The 21,423-nt window shown below is 37.9% G+C and overlaps 2 protein-coding genes across 24 annotated transcripts in view; both read right to left on the bottom strand.

Annotated features, from left to right (window-relative positions):
- Window positions 1–21,423, bottom strand: part of LOC137137529 (golgin subfamily A member 6-like protein 22) — an 85,259-nt gene that overhangs the window by 60,332 nt on the left and 3,504 nt on the right. For 17 of the 18 annotated variants that reach the window (XM_067523911.1, XM_067523913.1, XM_067523910.1 and 14 more), the window contains 3 exons: window positions 16,303–16,399; window positions 15,668–16,009; window positions 14,694–14,981 (listed from right to left, as the gene is read on the bottom strand). In XM_067523911.1, coding sequence (XP_067380012.1) covers window positions 14,694–14,981; window positions 15,668–16,009; window positions 16,303–16,399 — 727 coding nt within the window. Of the gene's footprint in view, window positions 1–1,033; window positions 1,376–1,748; window positions 1,849–2,303; window positions 2,461–14,693; window positions 14,982–15,667; window positions 16,010–16,302; window positions 16,400–21,423 lie in introns of those variants that run through there. The other variant, XM_067523900.1, reaches the window with a different exon arrangement.
- LOC137137536 (butyrophilin subfamily 3 member A2-like) overlaps window positions 2,454–21,423 on the bottom strand; it is a 63,130-nt gene continuing 44,160 nt past the window's right edge. For all 6 annotated transcript variants that reach the window (XM_067523961.1, XM_067523960.1, XM_067523957.1 and 3 more), the window contains 4 exons: window positions 11,055–11,132; window positions 10,802–10,888; window positions 6,712–6,786; window positions 2,454–6,112 (listed from right to left, as the gene is read on the bottom strand). In XM_067523961.1, the coding sequence (XP_067380062.1) occupies window positions 6,050–6,112; window positions 6,712–6,786; window positions 10,802–10,888; window positions 11,055–11,132 (303 nt within the window). In that variant the 3' untranslated portion in view covers window positions 2,454–6,049. The remainder of the gene's footprint in view (window positions 6,113–6,711; window positions 6,787–10,801; window positions 10,889–11,054; window positions 11,133–21,423) is intronic.

Raw genomic sequence — 21,423 nt, 5'->3', positions numbered from 1 at the left:
AACATTTAAACTGAATCATTAAGAAAGTTGTACAAATATAAATGTATTACTGTAAAGGCTGTAGTTAGATATAGTTTAGCACATGCACAGCATAAACACTGTCATAAAAATCATGTTTGATGACTGTTTGCTCTCCTGAACTCTTAAATTTTTTTAATCCTTTCAAAATCAAGAGAACTATTTGCTCGAGAATTATTTGAAAAAAAGTTTTAGCAGACACTGATGCATTTCCTATGCTGACAGGGATATTCTCTAAACCAATAAGTAAAGGGATAAATATTGCATTAGATTTAGCATTAGCTAGGTTTGAACATGCTGCAGTCTGCTCGTTTTAAAAGGATTTCATTGAATTTTAAGTTGTTTGCTTGCTGACTAGTTGGCTAAATAATACTTAGTTAATAAAGTTGTCATTTCAGCTGCAAAAACCTCTAAAGAAAACTAAAAACAAAAGTTTGGCATAAGTACAGAGCAGTAACAGTTAGAGAGTAAGTGAAAGGTGCATTAGCATCTATTTCAATATCTGTCATCGATAAGCTTTATGAAACTTATATTTAAACATTTATCTGTCACTGCTTCTATTTGGGTTGTGAATGGGCCAGAGCCAATTCCAGCTGTCATATGGGGAGAGGCAGGGTAAAACCTGGACAGGTGGCCAGGTCATCACAGGGCCACAGAGAGACACACACAGACAGAAAACCTGTCGCACTCAAGGGCAATTTCAGATTCACCAGTTACACTAACGTGCATGTTTTTGGACTGTGAGGAAATCGGAGCACCCAGAGAAAACCCATGGAAGCACTGGGATAACATGCAAACTCTACACAGACAGACCACAGCCAGCCAGGGCACGAACCCACAACCTTCTAGCTGGCCTTTTAGAGGCAGCCACGGTAACCACTCCACCACCATGCACCAGCTAGCTAAACCACTAAAAACCAAACACATAAAAAGCTGATCCTGCCAGAAACTTTTTATACACTGCAAAAACTAACCCAAAGGCAAAAACATACTCATCCAGTGTGTGTCCACCTACCAACAACCAGGTCAATAAAAGATTCTTCGTTCCTGTCTGGAATGTAGCATCTGTATTTCCCCTCATCAGCAAGTTTCACGTTGGAGAGCTTCAGTGAAATGTTTCCACGCTTCAGTTCATCAGTGAACAGTGATGTTCTTCCTTTGTAGGATGGATTTTTCATATCTACATAATCCTGACTGGATCGCTGCACATAAACATATCTGGGATCCAGGTCAGGCCTCGTCCACTCCAACGTCTTTGTAGCAACGTCCACAGCAGGTTCAAGGTGACATGGTAAAATGATGTCATCACCAACTTTTGCCACCACAGGCTGAGGTGAACTAACTAACCGAGACTGACCTGAAAAGAAAACACGTTTTATTTCAGCTGTAATAATTCATGTATATACACTGTTTACTGTAAGAACTAAAGAGAAGCTGTCCCTGAAAAGTCATGGTGAGAATTATTTTTTTTAAATTATATTTTCATTATCTCACAATAAATGATGAATCACACTCTGCTGGTTTCTCTAAAGTCTTGGCCATAAAAGTTTCCCTAGGGGACAAATTAAGTAGCTTATAATGTATCATATCATACATTAGGGTTTATTGATTATCTTCAGACATAAATGACAATGCATTTTTTTTTTCAAAATAAAAACTTTAGCACAGAAATATAAAAATGTACTTACAAACTTCCATTTGTGTCTCTAATATAAAAATACTTAATTTACCTCCACAGAAGTGAATGAGAAGATGAACAACCAGAACACTGATGGTTCTGAGGGAGGATCGAATGCACAGACGATCCATTGGATAAAGCACTTTGCTGTTCTGAAAATGAAGTGAAAACATAAATATGTGTAAATATTTGTTAACTCTAAACTAACTGTGACACTATATACTTTTATTATCTTGATTTCAACGCCCTGCCTTCATGCTGCATGATGGAATCATGTCCTTTCCTCAGTAAATCCTACTTTCACTTTCGTTAAGTTGCGCAGAGGGCTGCGGCAGTAAAGGTTTGCTCTGCTTTCAGTTGCGTTATGTTTTCATCCACATAGAAACATCATTTTTAGCAGACAGACTAACTGACTTTCTCATCTACTCACACATCGTCTCCTAAAAGTCACGTTTTTACAACTAAACTGCAAAGCGATTACGTTCATCGGAGGAAGGTTTTTACAACCACGTTACTTTTTCCACCAACATAATGACAAAATGTTAACGTGCAACGTAAATGTCGACTGACATATGTACAAACATTGAACATATTCATAAAATATTACCAGACAGCGAGTTTCTCTTCGACCAAATCTCCGATCATGCAGCGTATGACGTCAGCGCGATCCAAACATACGTCGCTTAAATGTGTCCCATCGCGCACGTGCAGCTCTGGCTTCAGGATCTACTTCCGTCCATCCTTCCAAATTGTGGTGAGTCACAGCAAAAAAAGTTCTGTTGCTATCAGCGCATTTCGCTCCGTTTCTCTTCATTTTTAAAGACCTGTGACTGCAGAGAGGCAAACAGCTAAAGCTCAACGTGCATTTTAAAATGGAGATATTGATATTCAGAATAAATAAAGCAGGAACACACTCCAGAAACACTTCAGACTGTGTAATATTTCCTGCAGCAGGGTTGTTTTGCTGTGTCATCATGGCTGATATACAGTGGAGAGAAGCTTGTTGTATCCAACATGATTACAGCATCAGTAATAAGCTTAAAGAGGTGATTCACCTGTCAAAGGTAAAGGACATAAATTATGCTTGTGATTTTTGTAAATTCCATAAAGAATCATTCACTGCATATGACTTTTGTTAGGAGGAAAATAAAAACAACATCCAGATATATTTATCTGGCTACAAATCCTGCTTTTGTCACTTTATTGAGAAACTCAAGCAGCATATCACCTTAATCAAAGATGGGAAGAACAGAAAAAGCTATGAAGACCTGCAGCTGTCAGGAGCAGCAACTGTAATCTGTAATGTTGGTGAGTCTGTGCTGTGACTTTCTGCCATGATTCTGTAAAATGTGCTGCTGTCAGAGGTAAGGCTGTAAAAGGTCAGTAGATGACTGCTGCCTTGACTTGGCTCTATTTCCATCAAATTTGAAGGATATTAACACATTTATTTTAGCTCAACAAAACAAAAGCCATGCAGAGCCTCTTTTCTCTCTGACCCCTCATTGTGCCTCTAAGACTCTAAGCAAAAGTAAACCAACAAGTAAAAACAGGCACAAATTACAACAGGTCTTTATTAGAACTGTATTTAAAAGGGAGTTTTTGAAACTCTGGCTTCAGTATTTGTTTCAATATATGAGAGAAATCTTACAGGAAGAGAAAGTTCTCAACTACATTATACTTCATCTGTATTTCAGTCTGATGCTCAGTCAGCAGCAAGACAACATGGAGGCTACAGCTTCCTGCTTCAGACTGTGTCAGTGTTAAGAAATAGAGGATAAGACAAACAAGTCCACCAGTCCACCTAAAACTGCAACTTCTCTCCTTGTTGCATTGATCTTCGCCTCCAATCTGCAATTACAATAATTTATTTAATAGATGCTTTTATCCAAAGCGACTTCACTAAGCAGCAGACATTAGGGACAACTTGGGGGTTCAGTGTCTTACCCAGGGACACTTCGACGTGTAGCAAAAAGGATTGAACCACTGACTCTGTGTTTCGTGGATAACTGCTAAAGCCGTCACCAATCTCCTTCTCCATGGAGCTTCTTATGGCTCATGTTTGACCTATTTCAAAGCATCTCAAGGAAGACGTTTGCTGTGCTGTATATCAGATTGTTTTCCTCAATGAGAGGATTGTTCTTAGTGCTGCATATTCATCATCTAGTAGACTTTCACAAGGGAACTTCACTTTGTCCGGGTAAATGGCCACAGAGGTTTCAGTCTTAGTCATGACCTTCAATCTCAGGTCAGCTACTCTTGCATTAAGCTCATCCAGGCTTGTTACTGGGACTTTGAACCAAATCTCCGATTGTCTTGGTGGTGATGATACTCCCCCCCTGACCTGTCCTCCTGGCTTCCCCTTGACATAGCATTTGCGTTTTACGTCATCAATCTCAAGTTGTGATAGTATGTGGTTCTTGCGATATTAGAACTTATCACCCTTCTTTTTAAAATCCTCAAATCTTAATATGATCGGTTGCTTGTTGTTAAATCGAATATAAGTTTCTCAGACACCTAACTGTTCACCCTAGATGGCTGTAGAAGGATTTTAAAAACTCTTCTACAGCCTTAGTGTAACAGTAGTTTCCACATACTATACATTTTGATGGTTTCACTGTCTAATTGATACATTTTCTTAGCAGGAAGATGGACTCCATCAGATAAAAAGCCTGGTCAGGAAAATAAACATTATCTGGAGACATTTTGATATGCTGCTCTGCTTTTGTTACAGTTAGTTTTAGTCTTTGTTAGTGACTTAGTGAAAATTGCTCTGAGTTGTATTGTTTTTGTTAAATTCACTGAGCAAATGCAAGTTTGCAACCGTAACAAAGTCAAAGGCAGAGGCTCTTGTATCCTTGATAAATCCCCAATAAATCTGGGGATTTACCAGAACAAAGCAGCTCAGTCTGTAGTGGATCATATTTCCTCTTTGACCCTCTGGCACAACAATCCTTGAACTATCTCTCTGTTCAGAAAGCAGTGATACTTCAGTTTAATGCCACAGAGCAGTGAATACTTATGTACATGTGAGTTGTTTCTGTTTTTTCTTTTTAATAAATTTGCAGAGACATCAAACTAACTTGTTTCAGGTTGTCATTATGAATTATTGTTTGTGAAACTTTTAGAAAAATAATGAATTTAATCTATTTTGAAATAAGGCAATAACATAAAAAAATGTGGAAAAAGTTGAGCGCTGTGAATAATTTCTGGATGCACTGTATATTAATTGTTTGTCCTTTCGGCTTATCCTGTGAGTCCAGGTTCGCCACAGTGGCACAGTTTTAACCCTCCCTAATTTGTACCGAGCTTGGGACTGGCACTGCACGGCTGTGGATGGGGATGTTGGGGGTTTGGTGTCCTGCCCAGGGACACTTCGACATGTAGTCATGAAGAGCGGGTCACAAACCTCTGCCTACCTCTCAGTAGGCAGCCACTCTACCACCTGAGCCACTGCCGCCCCTCACTGTATATTATTGAATAATAATAAACCAACAATAATAAAATCTAACCAAAATATTTTAGAAACATCCACCAGCAATTACAAAGAAACAATTATAAATACAAAGGACAAAAAGGATGAAGGCAATAAAATGCAGCAAAGAATAAGGAGGAATGAGAGAAGCAACAGATTAAAGCCACTTTAAAAACAATATTCAGGACCCACATTGTGGATGTTCAGGGGCAGGATGGGGACAGCGATGGCACAGGCTCTGTCATCCCAGGTTGGATGCTTGATGCTACATTAATTCTCATGTTCATTCTTTGATCATTCAGAATGAAATGCTTGAGTTCTGTGTGATCAATGGACACACTGTAGACAGTAGATAGTAAGTTACAGGTGAAGATACAAACCAACCTGTAAAACGCTGAATTATTCTCCAAATATGGGGGAAATATTTGTAAAATTAAATGAATCAACCAAATAAATAACATAAAAATTAACAGTGCAATGTTGGATTTATTTTCTCCGAAGCTTCACATTTGTTTCTGACGGCATCAAAATGACTTGTGTATTATCTGATATCCATTACATTTTCTGGGATTACAGTGCAGTTTCATTTACAATGCATAGAACTTGTGCTTTTCCCTTTTATTCATGTCTCTTTTAGGTAATCTATTAGAAAACACTGGATATTCTATAATTTTAACTAACTTTGATCTCAGAATGCAGGACTAGTTGTTGCTCCTAGAGTCTCCAAATCTTAATTGGGAGGCACAGTCTTCTTAGTCTTCTGAGTACAGTCTTAGATATAGTGTTTTTGGAGATATTCATCCAGCACACTTATGCAATTTTCAACAGTGTTACTGACATGGTGCTTGTTGTTTCAGTCCTCCCCCTATTGTGTCCAGTGTCTAAGTGCTGATTCTGCTCATTGTGGCCACTGAAGTTCTTTCACTTGACGTTGGCTCCTCCAACTGAGGGGGACAAACACAGAGACATTAACATATATTAAGCTAATTAACATAGAATTGTACAAACAGCTTCCACAGATGTGACATTTTTTGTGTTTAGAGGTCATGTGTCACACATGAAATGAGCTACATTATTGGACCTTTAGTGATACAAGGTCTTATAACTTGGGCTGTACCATATTTTCAAGGTTTCTACTTATAAACTGACTAATTATATCCTCATAAAAGTAGAATTCATGCCAGAGCTGCTGTATTGGATTGTATTAAATTATACAGGTGGTCATAATGTTATGCCTGATCGGTGTATTTCATTGTTTTTTATTGAACTCAGTCAACTGCATTATTGATTTGATAATTAAAATAGCACAGTTTCATATCCCAAAAATCCCCTTGAAAACAATGTCTACTGAAATTGAAATTGTATAACTGAATAAATGGTAGACGTGTAGCTCTTTGGCCGTCAAAGGGTGAACATTTGCTAATTTTACTAGTGTGGACATAACACATTTACACAATGTTTAACAACACAAACTCAATTACTAGTTATCTCACATATGACACTAGTTAAAAAGTCAAAGACCTAAAGAACCTAAAAATCAAACCTGTGTATTATTGTTCGTCAGGTCCTTCTCCTGTTTTTTCTCTTCTTCCCCAAGCTCATTTTTGTCATCTGAGATCTGAACAAACAGTGAAGAGATAAAAAAGAAACTTTGAATGTATTAAAGTGTATATACAGTCTACTGTATATTACATGAATGTCTGGAGGAAATTCTCTTTGTATTTCACTAGAAGATTTGAAGAAAACTGCTCATAATAACTTAAAATATGAGAGAAGCCTCCCCTACAATAGAATTATGTCATTATTTTATACTGTTATTTATTTGATTAAATCAACTCACAACTTAACCTGAATATTTACAAATTCTGACTCCAGTGTTGTTCATATTATTTCTGCTTGTGTTTAGACTCACAGTTAGTTTTGGTTAGAGACAGACTGAGGTTTAGACTAATAGACAGAAATGTAACTCTCACCTCACACACTTCAGGCTGATTATTGTTGAGACAAAGATACCAGATAAAGATAAGATGGAGATCCATTCGAAATGGCGGTCTGTTCAAACTGTGTACACGTTTTCACACAGTTGCAAGAAACCATAAAACTTTTTGAAAACGAACTAAGCAAAAAAAATGAACTTATCTTGGGGTTTTCCAATGTTGCCACCACACAAGCGTAGCACCAAGTCATATTAATTATCATGTTCCTAGAAGCACAGGCCGAGGTGGAGGAGTAGCAGCAATATTTCACTCTAGCTTATCAATAATTCCTAGACCTAAACATAGTTATAACTCATTTGAGAGTCTTACTCTTAGCCTTTCACACCTAAACTGGAAAACTCAAAAACCACTATTATTTGTTATCGTGTACCGTCCTCCAGTCCCTTACTCAGAGTTTTTGATTGAATTTTCTGTCGGATTTAGTACTTAATACAGATAAAGTCATTATAGTGGGTGACTTTAACATTCATGTAGATGCTGACAGTAACTGACTGAGGACTGCGTTTAATTCATTATTAGATTCAATTGGTTTTTCCCAAAATGTAAATAAACCCACTCACTGTTTTAGTCACACTTTAGACCTTGTACTTACATATGGCATTGAAACTGATAATTTAATAGTATTTCCTTATAATTCTCTTCTGTCTGACCATTTTCTAATAACATTTGAATTTACAATAACGGACTATACAGCAGTTAGGGAAAAATTCCACTACAGCAGATGTTTATCTGAAAATGCTGTGAATACATTTAAAGAAATTATTTCTTCATCTTTTTCACCACTATGTGTAAATACTATGGTGAGTAGCCATCTTACTCCTGTGCAAATTGATTATTTAGTTGACGATTCTGCAGCCTCACTGCGTAGGATACTAGATACAGTTGCCCCCTTGAAAAACAAAGCAGTGAATCAGAGGAGCCGACCTCCATGGTACAATTCACAAATGCACAGATTAAAGCAGGCGTCACGAAAGTTAGAAAGGAAGCGCCGTTCCACTAATTTAGAAGAATCCCGGTCAGCCTGGAAAAACAGTTTAAAAACATACAAAAAAGCTCTCCGTGATGCCAGAACAGCATATTATTCCGCACTAATGGAGGAAAACAAGAACAACCCCCGGTTTCTGTTCAGCACTGTAGCCAGGCTGACTAAGAGCCATAGTTCTGTTGAGACTAGTTTTCCCTTAACTTTGAGCAGCAATGACTTTATGACTTTCTTTACTAGTAAAATTGTAGCCATTAGGGAAAAGATTCACCAGATCCTCCCTACAAATATTACAGATAGATCTTCATATACAACAGCTCTAGAATCCTCAATAAGGCCCCAATCCATCTTAGACTGCTTTTCACCCATAGATCTCACTGAGCTAAGTTCAACTATCGCCTCCTCAAAACTAACATGTCTTTTAGACCCTGTTCCAACCAAATTGCTTAAAGATGTTGTACCTTTAATAGACATGTTCATATTAGATTTGATTATTCTATCTTTAGAAACTGGCTATGTAATCAAACCATTACTTAAAAAACCTTGTCTTGATCCAGGTGATTTAGCCAACTATAGACCAATATCAAATCTCCCGTTTATTTCTAAAATCCTTGAAAAAGTAGTTGCAAAACAATTATGTGATGACCTTTACAGGAATAATTTGTATGAAGACTTTCAGTCAGGATTTAGAGCTCATCACAGTACAGAAACAGCACTGGTAAAAGTCACCAATGATCTTCTCCTGGCTTCAGATAATGGACTTGTGTCCGTACTCGTCTTACTAGACCTTAGTGCCGCATTTGACACCATTGACCACAACATTTTATTACAGAAACTAGAATATGGATTTGGGATTAAAGGAACCACATTACATTGGTTTAAATCTTATCTGTCAGACAGATTCCAACTTGTTCATGTTAATGATGACTCTTCTTTATGCACCAAAGTTAGCTATGGAGTTCCACAGGGCTCTGTGTTAGGACCAATACTTTTCAATCTGTATACGTCACCTTTAGGCAAAATTATTAGGAAACATTCCATAAACTTCCACTGCTATGCAGATGATACCCAGCTCTATTTATCTGTGAAACCAGAAGATACTAACCAATTAGTCAAACTTGAAGCATGTCTAAAAGACATAAAGACCTGGATGTCCTACAATTTCCTACTTCTAAATTCAGACAAAACTGAAATCATCCTCTTTGGGCCTAAAAACATGAGAAATATGCTGTCTAACAATATAGTTACTTTAGATGACATAACTCTGGCCTCCAGTACTGCGGTGAAGAACCTTGGAGTTATTTTTGACCAGGATTTGGCGTTTACGTCACATATAAGACAAATCTCTAGAATAGCCTTCTTCCACCTACGGAACATTGCTAAAATTAGAAGCATTCTGTCTCAAAGTGATGCCGAAAAACTGGTCCATGCATTTGTTACTTCTAGGTTGGACTACTGTAATTCCCTACTTCTGGGGTGTCCTAGTAACTCTCTAAAAAGCCTTCAATTAATCCAAAATGCTGCAGCAAGAGTGCTGACTGGATTAGGAAAGAGAGATCATATTTCACTTTCACTAGCTTCTCTTCATTGGGTTCCCATAAAATCTAGAATAGAGTTCAAAACCCTCCTCCTTACATACAAAGCTCTTAATGGTCAAGCTCCATCATATTTAAAAGATCTCATAGTCCTGTATTGCCCAATTAAACCACTTCCATCCCAAAATACAGGCCTACTTGTGGTTCCCAGAGTTTGCAAAAGTAGAATGGGAGGCAGAGTCTTTAGCTATCAAGCTCCTCTCCTGTGGAACCAGCTTCCAATCCAAATTCGGGGCGCAGACACACTCTCTACTTTTAAGACTAGGCTTAAAACTTTCCTTTTTGATAAAGTTTATAGTTAAAACTGCTCACTCAACCCTAACTAGCTTTTCTCTATACATTTATTTAGCCTGGTTCTGCTGGAGGTTTCTCCCATTAAAGGGAGTTTTTCTTTTCCACTGTTGCCTAGGGCTTGCTCAAGGGGGATTTGTTGGGTTGCTTCTACATACTTGTGTAGTCTGGACTATATTCTGTAAAGTGCCTTGAGATGACTTTGTTGTAAATTGGCGCTATATAAATAAAGTTGAATTGAATTGAATTGAATAGATCTTTCTTTAACCAAAGTGATTTTTTTCTTAATCATTGAAAATGAGTGTGGTTAGTGGTTTAGTGGTTTAACTTTAGCCATGTTAAAAATGTTAGACACAAGAGCATGACAAAAAGGAAATGAAAAAAATCAAGAAAACATAATGATCAAACCTCTGTATTTTTGTTCTCCAGGTCTCTCAACTTCTACTCAAGCTGCTTCTTCTCATCTAACTGACAAAAGAGAGATGAAACGAAAGAAATGTATTTGTTTAAGTGAATATACTGTATATTTCACGAATGACTGATTGAATTCTAATGTTTGATTGAGGAAAACTAGTTGTAATGGAAATATTTGTCTTCATACCATGATATAAGCAAAATGCCAGTATCATTTCTCAGTAGATTTGGGTATAAACAAAGACAGCAAATAACATTCATTCAGTGCCTCAGATTTGCTCTAACAAATTATAGTTACATGAATATTTATATACAAAAAAAGAGAGGTGCCAAGAACAAACTGCAAACATTAACCTTCTTGTTCTTGTCTTCGAGCTCTTTTTTTAGTGCGTCCTCAGTTTTCTTTCCCCTCTGCTTCTCATCATGGAGTTGGTTCTCCCACTGTCAAAAGCATGGAAATAAAGGGAGACATCGTGTTTCGTCAAGTACATTTATGTGAGGATATATTTCTACTTCTGATTGGGTCAAACACAACAACTTGTGTTTTATGCAGATGATAATAAAGAGAGGTAACAGACAGATAATTGATTTGTGTGGAAAGATGAACCTTCTTCTCTTCGTCCTCGAGCTCCTTCTGGAGATTGTCCTCTCTCTTCTTCCCACTCTGCTTCTCATCCTGGAGCTGCTGCTCCAACGGACAGAAAGAGACGAGAGATGTTTGAATACATTTCTATTTCTGACGGAATTGATCATCTTAGTGTCAGAAACAGTTTTGCAGCCAAGTGTAGAGCAGCTGGAATGAGAATCAGGATCATGTACAGGAATGAGGGTAAAATGGAGGATGTGATTGAGAGGTGGATTGATGCAGTATCAGCAGTGATGCACTGGAGCGATGTACTGAACTGTGAAGAAGGAGCTGAGCCACAAGCCAAAGCTCTAATTAATCAGTCAGTCTATGCTCCAACCCTCATCTATGGTCACAGGCTTTGGGCAGTGACTGAAAGTTTAAGTTTGTGAATACAAGTGGCCAAAAATGAGCTTTGTGTGAGCTCTGTGATGGCCGGGCTCAGTCTTACACCATGTCTACACTCAAAATGAAGCGTAACCAGCATGTTGAGTGTGAACATTGCACAGTATTGAAAAAGGCTCAAAACATTTTGCCAAAGATGAGAAATACTTCAGTTTCCACAGTTTCAAAAGTTTTAGATATCACACATGAAGCCTTATCTTCCTCCACTTACGCTAAGTCTTCCTACATTTCTGTTTTATGAATCACTAGAGAACAGGGGAAGACACATATTTCCAGGTCTACACATATTTTCCACATAAGTCTCATATTTGTTTCAAATCAGAAAACAAGTTATTTAGCAAAAGTATAGTAATAGACAAATGTTGCAACATATTATAAACATGTATGAAAGTTTCTAAGTTACTACTAGGAAAAAGTGATGAAAACATCGACCTTATGTTTGTAACTGTGAGCCTTGATACCTTTCCATCTGGTCTCTGCATCATGTCAATCAACTCTCTAAGTCCCTACTGTCAGTCCTACACTCTTGGCTTTCCCCTTCTCTGTCTGCCTTCTAACACGTCTCCTTCTTCTTCTTCTTTGACCAACAGTAGCCTAATTCTAATTTGGTCAACAGCACCAGTGGCGGTCGTTGTTAACCTGGGCCTCGACCGATCCGATATGGAAGTCAGATTCTGTGTGGAAATCATGATTTGCATGTTTAGTTTGGCATGTGTTTTACATCGGATGCTCTTCCTGGCACAACCCTCTGTATTGATCCAGACTAAGGACTTGCACAAGAAGACACTGGCTTGTGTCTCTTTGTGGTTGCATTACTTTTTTTAAATCCAGTTATTATATTACACTGTTTTTTTCTTCCTCCCCACACAAATGAGATGTAAGAAGAGTTTCACAGTCTCTGTCTCATTATGTAGCATGCACTGCAATCTTCAGACAGACACAGCAGCTGTTTGCATTACAGAGAACATTTCCAAGGGAAACTTCTATCCACAGCTGAACAGATCCACAGATATTTGCCAGCAGAATTACTTTATTATCAGTGTTAGTCCAAGTAGTTTTTATCTTGTTAGTTTTCCTTTAGTTTAGTGACTTTTTTATATTTCCTACTTAGTGAGCACTTTGTGTTGGAATAATTTGCTGTCATGTATTAGAATATTTTATGTGTTCATTTTGTATTTCCTCCTTGGGTTTGTCGTTAGGTTTGGTTCATAGTATAATGGTGTGTTTCTATCTTTTTTATGTTTAGTTATCGTTTGTGATTCATATTCTCTCTAATGTGCTTAGAGTAACTGTATTGACCACTTTTGTTAATAATCTTGTCTTCATTAATTGCACTCTGAACTATAATGTAAACTACACTGACTGAAAACATACAACATGTAGTAGAGAACTAAAGTTGTCTTCTATTAGTTGCATAACAAATTCAAAATTATCTGAACTATTCTATCATTTGACTATAAAGGTTCCCTGTAGAATTTTAACCCTCCAGCACCATTTTCTTTGAGTGGGTCCATAATTTGACCCCCATGCAAACTCAAATCCGTTTCCTGTCTCTTCTGTTGCATCTGAAGCTCCACAGACCTCTGATTCTTTAACTGAGACATGCAGCAGAACGATGGAGATAAAAGTGACAAATTAAATGAGAATCCTAACTGGCTCGATGGTTCCATGTCTACTGATCTGGTAAATCATTTGTATAATCTCTGCAAATATTTAGAGCAAGTGCAACAGCAGCCTGGAAACAGGTGAAAGTAAAATAAGTTACAAGAACATTCTGCAAACTGACACCTGTGTCTTGGTCCTACTGGTCTTATATGTGGGGTCTTTGTTTGTGGGTAAATTAATGAAAAACTCTCACTCATGTTTCCTTAGTTTTCCAAAGCCAATTTTTGACCCTATTGTATCTCTTAGATGCTCATGTAGTGTATTTGATTTTCCTCTGTTCTTTGTTCTTTGCTCCACTCTTCAATGATTAGCTGTTAGTTCTTCTGGAAACACAGATCTTCTTTCTAACTGTGAAAGTTTTGTACCTTTCTTGCTCAGCTGAGACTTTTTGGTTGATATTTTTAGTCCCCTTCTATACACATGTCCCGTTTCTGTACTGACAAGTTTGCTGTTTGTTTCCACATTTCTCATATTCAAATGCTTTATTTGTGCTGTTTGGTCAGTCATTACCTGCTTTGTCTCTTTTTTGTCTTCAGTCAAAAGCTCAGCTTCAGTGTTATCATTATTTTGGTCCTTAGACTCAACTTCATCCATGTGGTTTCTCTTGGACACTGTGTCAAAATAAAGGCAGTAAAATTATAGTTAAAAAACATCTGAATACTCTTTAGGGAGCTATCATAGAATAAAATCTAAGTCTAAAATATAAAATAATAAAAGTAAGTATTTTACATTGTTACTGATTGCATATAAAATATAGCACATTTGTGTTTATGTCATAACTTATAAAATAAAGACTCAATATAAAGACAATTCACTTGTGATGCAAAATCAAGTATGATTAAATGACTGCATTTTACCTAGTTATAATGGCAACTTGTACTAATTGTACTTTTTAAATGTTGTTTAAACTTTGTCTCATATACATGTTTTGTATAATGTTTGCAGAACTGTTCCAAGGTCAGTTACTGTCTAACAGCAGACCATCCACTGTAGTGATCGAGAGTCACTTCATGCTCACAGCTGCTTATCAAAGTGCTGAAAAGGGAAAAGGTTACTATAAAAGGAGAAAAGGGCTGGAAGCAGTAGTTTGAGGGTGGAGAATGTTTTGACTAGCAAAAGAATGATAAAAACTAATGTTTGATGTATAAAGTTTAGAACTGCATAGGATGGAGAACTGAAACTCAGTCGATGTTCTTCTCTCTTGCAAGATAATAAAACCCTAAAATACAACCTGGATGCTGAAGCTTCTTTACTAATTACACTTGAGGTGTCTAAGACCAGATGTTGTCATTTTTGCCATGACATCTCTTTTTCTGTGTGATGAGTTTGTGACTTACTGTTTTTCTTCCAAAGGAGAAGTAAAAGTAAAAGACTCAACATGATGCAAACAGCCAAACTAACAGCCAAACCCACTGTGGTAGCAAAACATCTGAACTGGACCTTAAAGAAATCATCTAAAATAGTAAAACAGAATATTAATGGCAGTTACTGCAAACACAGACAGAAATATAAAACTAAGAACACAGCATGAATTTGAAAACTCATATTAACCTGGAACATGTATGTGTGTCTCTCTGGTCTGGTTGATGTTGTTCTGTTGGACTCTACAGGTGAATCTGTGTCCGTGTCTCTTGTCCACAGTGACTCTGCTGCTGACATTATAGAGGTCATCAGGACCTCTGACTGTCTCTGTAGGTCCAGCAGAGAGGATGTTTCCCTCAACGTCCAACCACAACACCTCAGGCTCTGGATACCAGCCTTTAGACTCACACTGTAAAACCACCTCACTGGTGGATTTATCAAGTCCTGCTAAACTAATTCCAGGTGAGGAAACAGCACCTGAGGCAGAGAACAAAAAAAATTTTAAACTGAATCATTAAGAAAGTTGTACAAATATAAATGTGTCACTGTAAAGGCTGTAGTTGGACACAGTTCAGCACAAGCACAGCATTACTACCTTAAAAAAATCACTTTTGATTGACTGTTGCTTTTTTGAAATATGCAGTTTCAAAACAGCTGAAGAGTTATAAGTTGTATCTATAGTTTTTGGACTGTCAATTTTTTTTTTTCATTTGCTCAAGAACTATGGATGAAAAATGTTTTCGCCTACACTGATCCATTTGCAGCAATAGGCACTGCACCTGATTAAATCAATAATTAAATGATAAATTATGGATTAAATCACGTATTTGTCTGCTCTAATAAAAGATGCCTATATTAGCATTTTTGGTAATTTACTTAATAATCTATAGCAGCAACTTTGCAATTGCTGGGAGCAAGACCTGAGCGTCTCGCTCAGAGACACACCTGGTGGGTAGGCCGGGATTTAATCCTGCTGTATTGTGCTACCAGGCCGATCAGGTAGGTCATTTAAATCTAAGCATAGCTGATCATGTGTAACATGTAGTTGGGGTCACAACATCTGTTTTAAGATTTTGTGAGAACTCAGCAGATGTAATAGATTTACAAAATAAATCTCTCTGGTGCACTGTGTTCTTATACACATCCAGTGTGTGTCCACCTACCAACAACCAGCTCAATGACAGATTCTTCGTTCCTGTCTGGAATGTAGCATCTGTATTTCCCCTCATCAGCAGGTGTCACATTGGAGAGCTTCAGTGAAATGTTTCCACGCTTCAGTTCATCAGTTAACAGTGATGTTCTTCCTTTGTAGGACGGATTTTTCATATCTTCATAATCCTGACCAGCATACCATATGTAGACAAATATGGGCTTCAGGTCAGGCCTCGTCCACTCCAACGTCTTTGTAGCAACGTCCACAGCAGGTTCAAGGTGACATGGTAAAATGACGTCATCACCAACTTTTGCCACCACAGGCTGAGGTGAACCAATTAACCGAGACTGACCTGAAAAGAAAACATGTTTTATTTCAGCTGAAAGAATTCATGAATATACACTGTGTGCTGTAAGAACCACAGTGTCCCTGAAAATTCATGGTGAGAATTATTATGGTGAGAAATAGAAATATTTACATTATTTTAAATTTATTATATTATAAATAATTATATTACATTATCTTCAAGCATAAACCAAGTCAGTGTTTTTTTTCAAAATCAAAGGTTTTGCACAGAAACATAAGAATAATGTACTTAATGCAAATTTTCATTTTATTCTTTTATATTAAAAATATTTAAGTTACCTCTACAGAAGGATAATAGAAGGTGAACAACCAAAACACTGATGGTTACGATTGTGGAATGAATGCATAGTTGATCCATGGGATAAAGTATTTTGCTCTGAAAATGAAGTAAATACACAAACAGATGTAAATTATTGCACTGTTAACAAATAAAGTTTACTTAAAAATATCTAAGTTAGAAGTTAATTTGCATTTGTTCGGAGCACAGAACATTGAGCACTTTTTCCTTAACAAAATCTTTTTAAGTAATCCCTAAAAAACCTTCTTAGGTTCACGCACACAACAAGCACTGAGAAAACTGAAGAGAGTAGACAGGAGTACAGGGAGATACAGCGTAAGGTGAAGGTAGAAGTGGCAAAGGCCAAACAAAGAGCATATGAGGACTTGTATTCTAGGTTGGACACTAGAGGGAAAGGTGGAGGGAGGGAACAAAGAGTAGAAGAGGTGACTGGTGTGGAGCAGGAAGCAGCAGAAATTAGTAAGAGTGAAGTGAGGAGGACGTTGAAGAGGCTGAAGAGTGGAAAGGCAGTTGGTCCTGATTACAAACCGGTGGAGGTATGGAAGTGTCTAGGAGAGGTGGCAGTAGAGTTTAGTAGTTTATTTTACAAGATCTTGGAGAGTGAGAGGAAGCTGAGGACTGGAGGAGAAGTGTACTGGTGCCAATTTTTAAGAACAAGGGAGATGAGCAGAGCTGTAGCAACTACAGAGGAATAAAGCTGATGAGCCAAACAATGAAGTTGTGGGAAAGAGTAGTGGAAGCTCGGCTAAGGGCAGAGGTGAGTATTTGTAAGCAGCAATATGGTTTCATGCCTAGAAAGAGAACAACAGATGCAGTATTTGCTTTGAGGACGCTGATGGAGAAGTACAGAGAAGGTCATAGGGAGTTACATTGTGTCTTCGTAGATTTAGAGAAAGTGTATGACAGGGTGCAGAGAAAGGAGCTGTGGTATTGTATGAGGACGTCTGGAGTGGCAGAGAAGTATGTTAGAGTGGTGCAGGACATGTATGAGAGCTGTAAGACCGTTGTTAGGTTTGCTGTAGGTGTGACACAGGAGTTCAAGGTGGAGGTGGGTCTGCATCAAGGATCAGCTCTGAGCCCCTTCTTGTTTGCTCTGGTGATGGACAGACTGACAGATGAGGTTAGACAAGAATCTCCATGGACTATGATGTTTGCAGATGACATTGTTATTTGTAGTGAGAGCAGGTGGAGGAAAATCTAGAGAGGTGGAGGTCTGCTCTGGAAAACAGAGGAATGAAGCTTAGCCGCAGCAAGACAGAATACATGTGTGTCAATGAGAGGGACCCAGGTGGAACAGTTAGGTTACAGGGAGCAGAGGTGAAGAAGGTGCAGGACTTTAAGTACTTAGGGTCAACGGTTCAGAGCAACGGTGAGTGTGGAAAAGAGGTGAAGAGGCGAGTGCAGGCAGGTTGGAACGGGTGGAGAAAAGTGTCAGGTGTGTTGTGTGATAAAAGAGTATCAGCAAGAATGAAAGGAAAGGTTTTCAAGACGCTGGTGAGACCAGAGATGTTGTTCGGCTTAGAGACAGTGGTACTGAAGAAAAGACAGGAGTCAGAGCTGGAGGTAGCAGAGCTTAAGATGTTGAGGTTCTCTTTGGGAGGGACGAGGATGGACAGGATCACACTGTAACGAATTGCTGTAATTTTTACATTGAGATTATACAGTACGTGCACTGTATTTTAATATTGCAGTATATTGCTGTAAACAGCAATGTATTGTGGGCGATGTAATGGAATTGCACTTCTGGAACGTTCTGAGCAGCATATTCTACAGCGTACTGCTGTACTTTTAAGTACAGTGATGCATTCTGGGATGTAAACCATTCAAGGATTATTGTTGGCGGCAAGAGGAGGGATTTATACCCATTTAAGGTACGTGATTATTAAGTATATTTTATCCAACTGTTGTCACGGTATATCCCTGTTCTAGTTTGATAAGCACATTTTGTATCAATAAAGTTATTTTGATGCGCTAGTAAATTAGCTAGGCTGCTAATGCTAAAATAACGTTAACCAGGTAATTAGAGTTTCACGCCAACGTTGATGTTAAGAGGTTTTATGCCACATAATTCATCGTTAGTTAGTTGAAAAATTATGCCGAACCATTCAAATGGAGCGAACATTCCCGCTGCCAGTTCGCTATGTAACCGCTAGTTTATTTGTACGAAGAAAACTACAGTCTGTAATGTTATAGGTTAGGTGTAATTTTTTAAGCCAGGTTCTCTACATTCACTAACATTAAAATAATTAATTTAGTGATTCAGATGTTACTTGTTAAGCTCTGGACTTTTTCATTTATGGTTAATTTTCATGTTTTAACCCGTCTTACTGTCGGTTAATGTTACTTTTATGCAAACACTTGCGTTTATCGAAACAGCCAAAATGTGCCTTAATATCTACTAAAGCTTAAAGTTGTGCTTTAACTTTACATATTTCTTGCATGTGAGATCTGACTTGTAGCATTAACTTTGTGTTGGGTTATGATAAAATATGCATGTTGTGCCCAGGGTTTATGAGGACGCAAGCTAAGTGTTGCAGGTGCTGTGAACAGTAAAATCACTTTCACTGTATTGTGACATTTGTACAAATGAACTGATCATGCGCAACGTGAACCAATGGGCATACGATTTTACTCCATATTTAGACTTTGTCTCAAGAACATCGTGTTCTGCTGTCCAAGTCCACATTTTTCAGTTCGTTGGTGCAGTGAAAAAGTAATAAATTAAGTTTAGCTTGTTGTTGTCTGATTGAGGAAATTGAGAAGATGAATGGATTTGTGTTGAATTGAATTGTAAAATGCCTGTGTAGAGCAATGAATTGTTGAGAAGAAGCATAATTAAATGAAAAGTAATTGTCTTGGATGCAGTTTCCTGCCACTTTTTCATGTGTTCCCTCTCTTGTGCCCACAGCGGTCTTTGAACATGGTCAGGTTCTTAGAACAAGTTAGCTTCTGACTATTTTGACAAAGCTTACCGTGTAACCTTTTTGCATTACTGAGTCAACTTTAATGAAGTGTGTGTATTTAGATTTATGCAGTGATTTGGAAAATTGAATCAGTGTTTTTACTCCAGCTTGAGTGAGAATTGGTTCAAGATGATACCTTGTGAATTTTGCCCACATACATCTAGTACTGTTTTGGCTTATACAAGACACATGAAACTTCACAAGAATGTGCCAAATGTTACTTTTGAGTGTGGAGTTACTCGTTGCAGTTTAGTATTCAAAAACTTCAGCGCATTTAAGTCACATTCTTACCGGAATCATAATAAGAGAAAAACTGTAGTCTTGCCACAACTATGCAGTGCTGATTTGACCTGTTATGTTGAATTATGCTCTGTGCATTGTGCGGAGTTGACGGGGTTCATTTCCCATCTAAAAAAATCATTTGAAAGAAGGTACAGCAGTAACATGCCCATTTAAACAGTGCAAGAAATCAAGACGTCATAGAGAAAAAAATGAGCATGGTCTATTGGAAACTATAATTCAGGGAACAAGTCAGAGTCAGGGTAGAACTTCAGAGGCCCATTCTGAAGATGTGAGTGAGGCTCCTGCATCAAGTGAAATTAGTCTAGAACACACTGACCTTGGATGTGAAAATGTAGATCAAGCTATGTTCGTGAAAAATCTGGCCCTGTATTATCTTAAGTTACAGGCAAAGTTGTTGCTCCCTTCATCTGTTATTCAGTCTGTCATAGAAGGATTCCAGGAAATACATGACATCAGCCAGTCAAATTTGCTCAGTAAACTAAATGAAAAATTGGTCTTACTTGGAGTTTCTGAGGAAGACATACAAACTAGGTGAGGTTAAAATGGATGATATTTTAGGACTTGCAATACCCAAATATTAAAAACAGACCAGAGAAGGAAAAGTGTGGTTAAAAAAAACTTCAACTATATTGGGCCAGTTCCCATCTGTTTAGGGAACAATGAAGCAGGAAAGGAGTGTTTTGCCCAATACGTTCCAATCAAGCAAACTGTTGCTGGTCTTTTCCAGTGTGAGTCCCTAAAGGAGCAGTACAACTGTACCCACAGGCAAGACAATGATAATGCCAATGACATACTTGAAGACATTTGGGATGGCAAAGTAATTTCAGAAAATGCTTTGTTCAAGTCAGATCCCTTGTCCTTTTGCCTGATTCTTTATCAGGACTCATTTGAAGTAGTGAACCCATTAGGTTCAGGAAAGAAAAAACATAAAGTGCCGGCAGTCTACCTCACTTTAGGAGACATTGTACCTCACAATCGATCATCAACTGACCATATGCAACTTGTTGTCCTTTGCAGGGAAGAGGACTTTAGGTACTTTGGTCAAGACCTGGTCCTTGGACAACTGGTAAAAGATCTAAAAGACCTTGAGGTAAATGGCATTCAAATGTCTGATGGACAGATTCTAAAAGGGACTGTGTGCACCATTGCAGGAGATAATCTAGGTTCTCATGCGATTGGAGGTTTTGTTGAACATTTCAGCAGGAGTCTTTTCTTTTGCAGGTTTTGTGAAATTGAAAGACACACATTTGCAGCTGACCCACTTTCAAGTGGACCAGACAGGACTGATGGAAGATGAAGTACACAAGAGAAAGGGGGTCAAAGTTGACTCACTGTTCAATGAGCTGTCTCACTACCATGTTTGCCAACCTGGCTTGCCTCCATGCATTGGACATATCTTTAAAGGTATCGCTTCCTATGATTTAGCTTTATACATCAAGCATTTGGTCACAATTGAGAAACAGTTCACATATGTAGAACTGAACAGAAGAATAAATCAGTTCAAGTTCTTTGGCAATAAAGCATATGACAAACCATGTGAAGTAAATCCAAGGAGTAACAAACTTGGAGGTCATGCTGTACAGAACTGTTTTTTCCTGAGATTGCTGCCAGTGTTGATTGGAGACAAGATCAGCAACCCAGCTGAAAATGATGTGTGGCAACTTCGACAGATGGTGGAGGTTATTTGTGCACCTTCCATTTCTTCTGTACAGATCTCCTACTTAAAGGTAATGATAGAGGACTACATATATCTTCGAAAAAAACTATTTCCTGATCATCCTTTGAGGCCAAAGCACCATTACATCACTCATTACCCAGAGCTAACAGTCCAATTTG

Source organism: Channa argus, chromosome 12 (assembly GCF_033026475.1).
Source record: "Channa argus isolate prfri chromosome 12, Channa argus male v1.0, whole genome shotgun sequence".
NCBI classification, from domain to species: Eukaryota; Metazoa; Chordata; class Actinopteri; order Anabantiformes; family Channidae; genus Channa; species Channa argus.
This window is presented reverse-complemented; position numbering and strand designations above follow the sequence as displayed.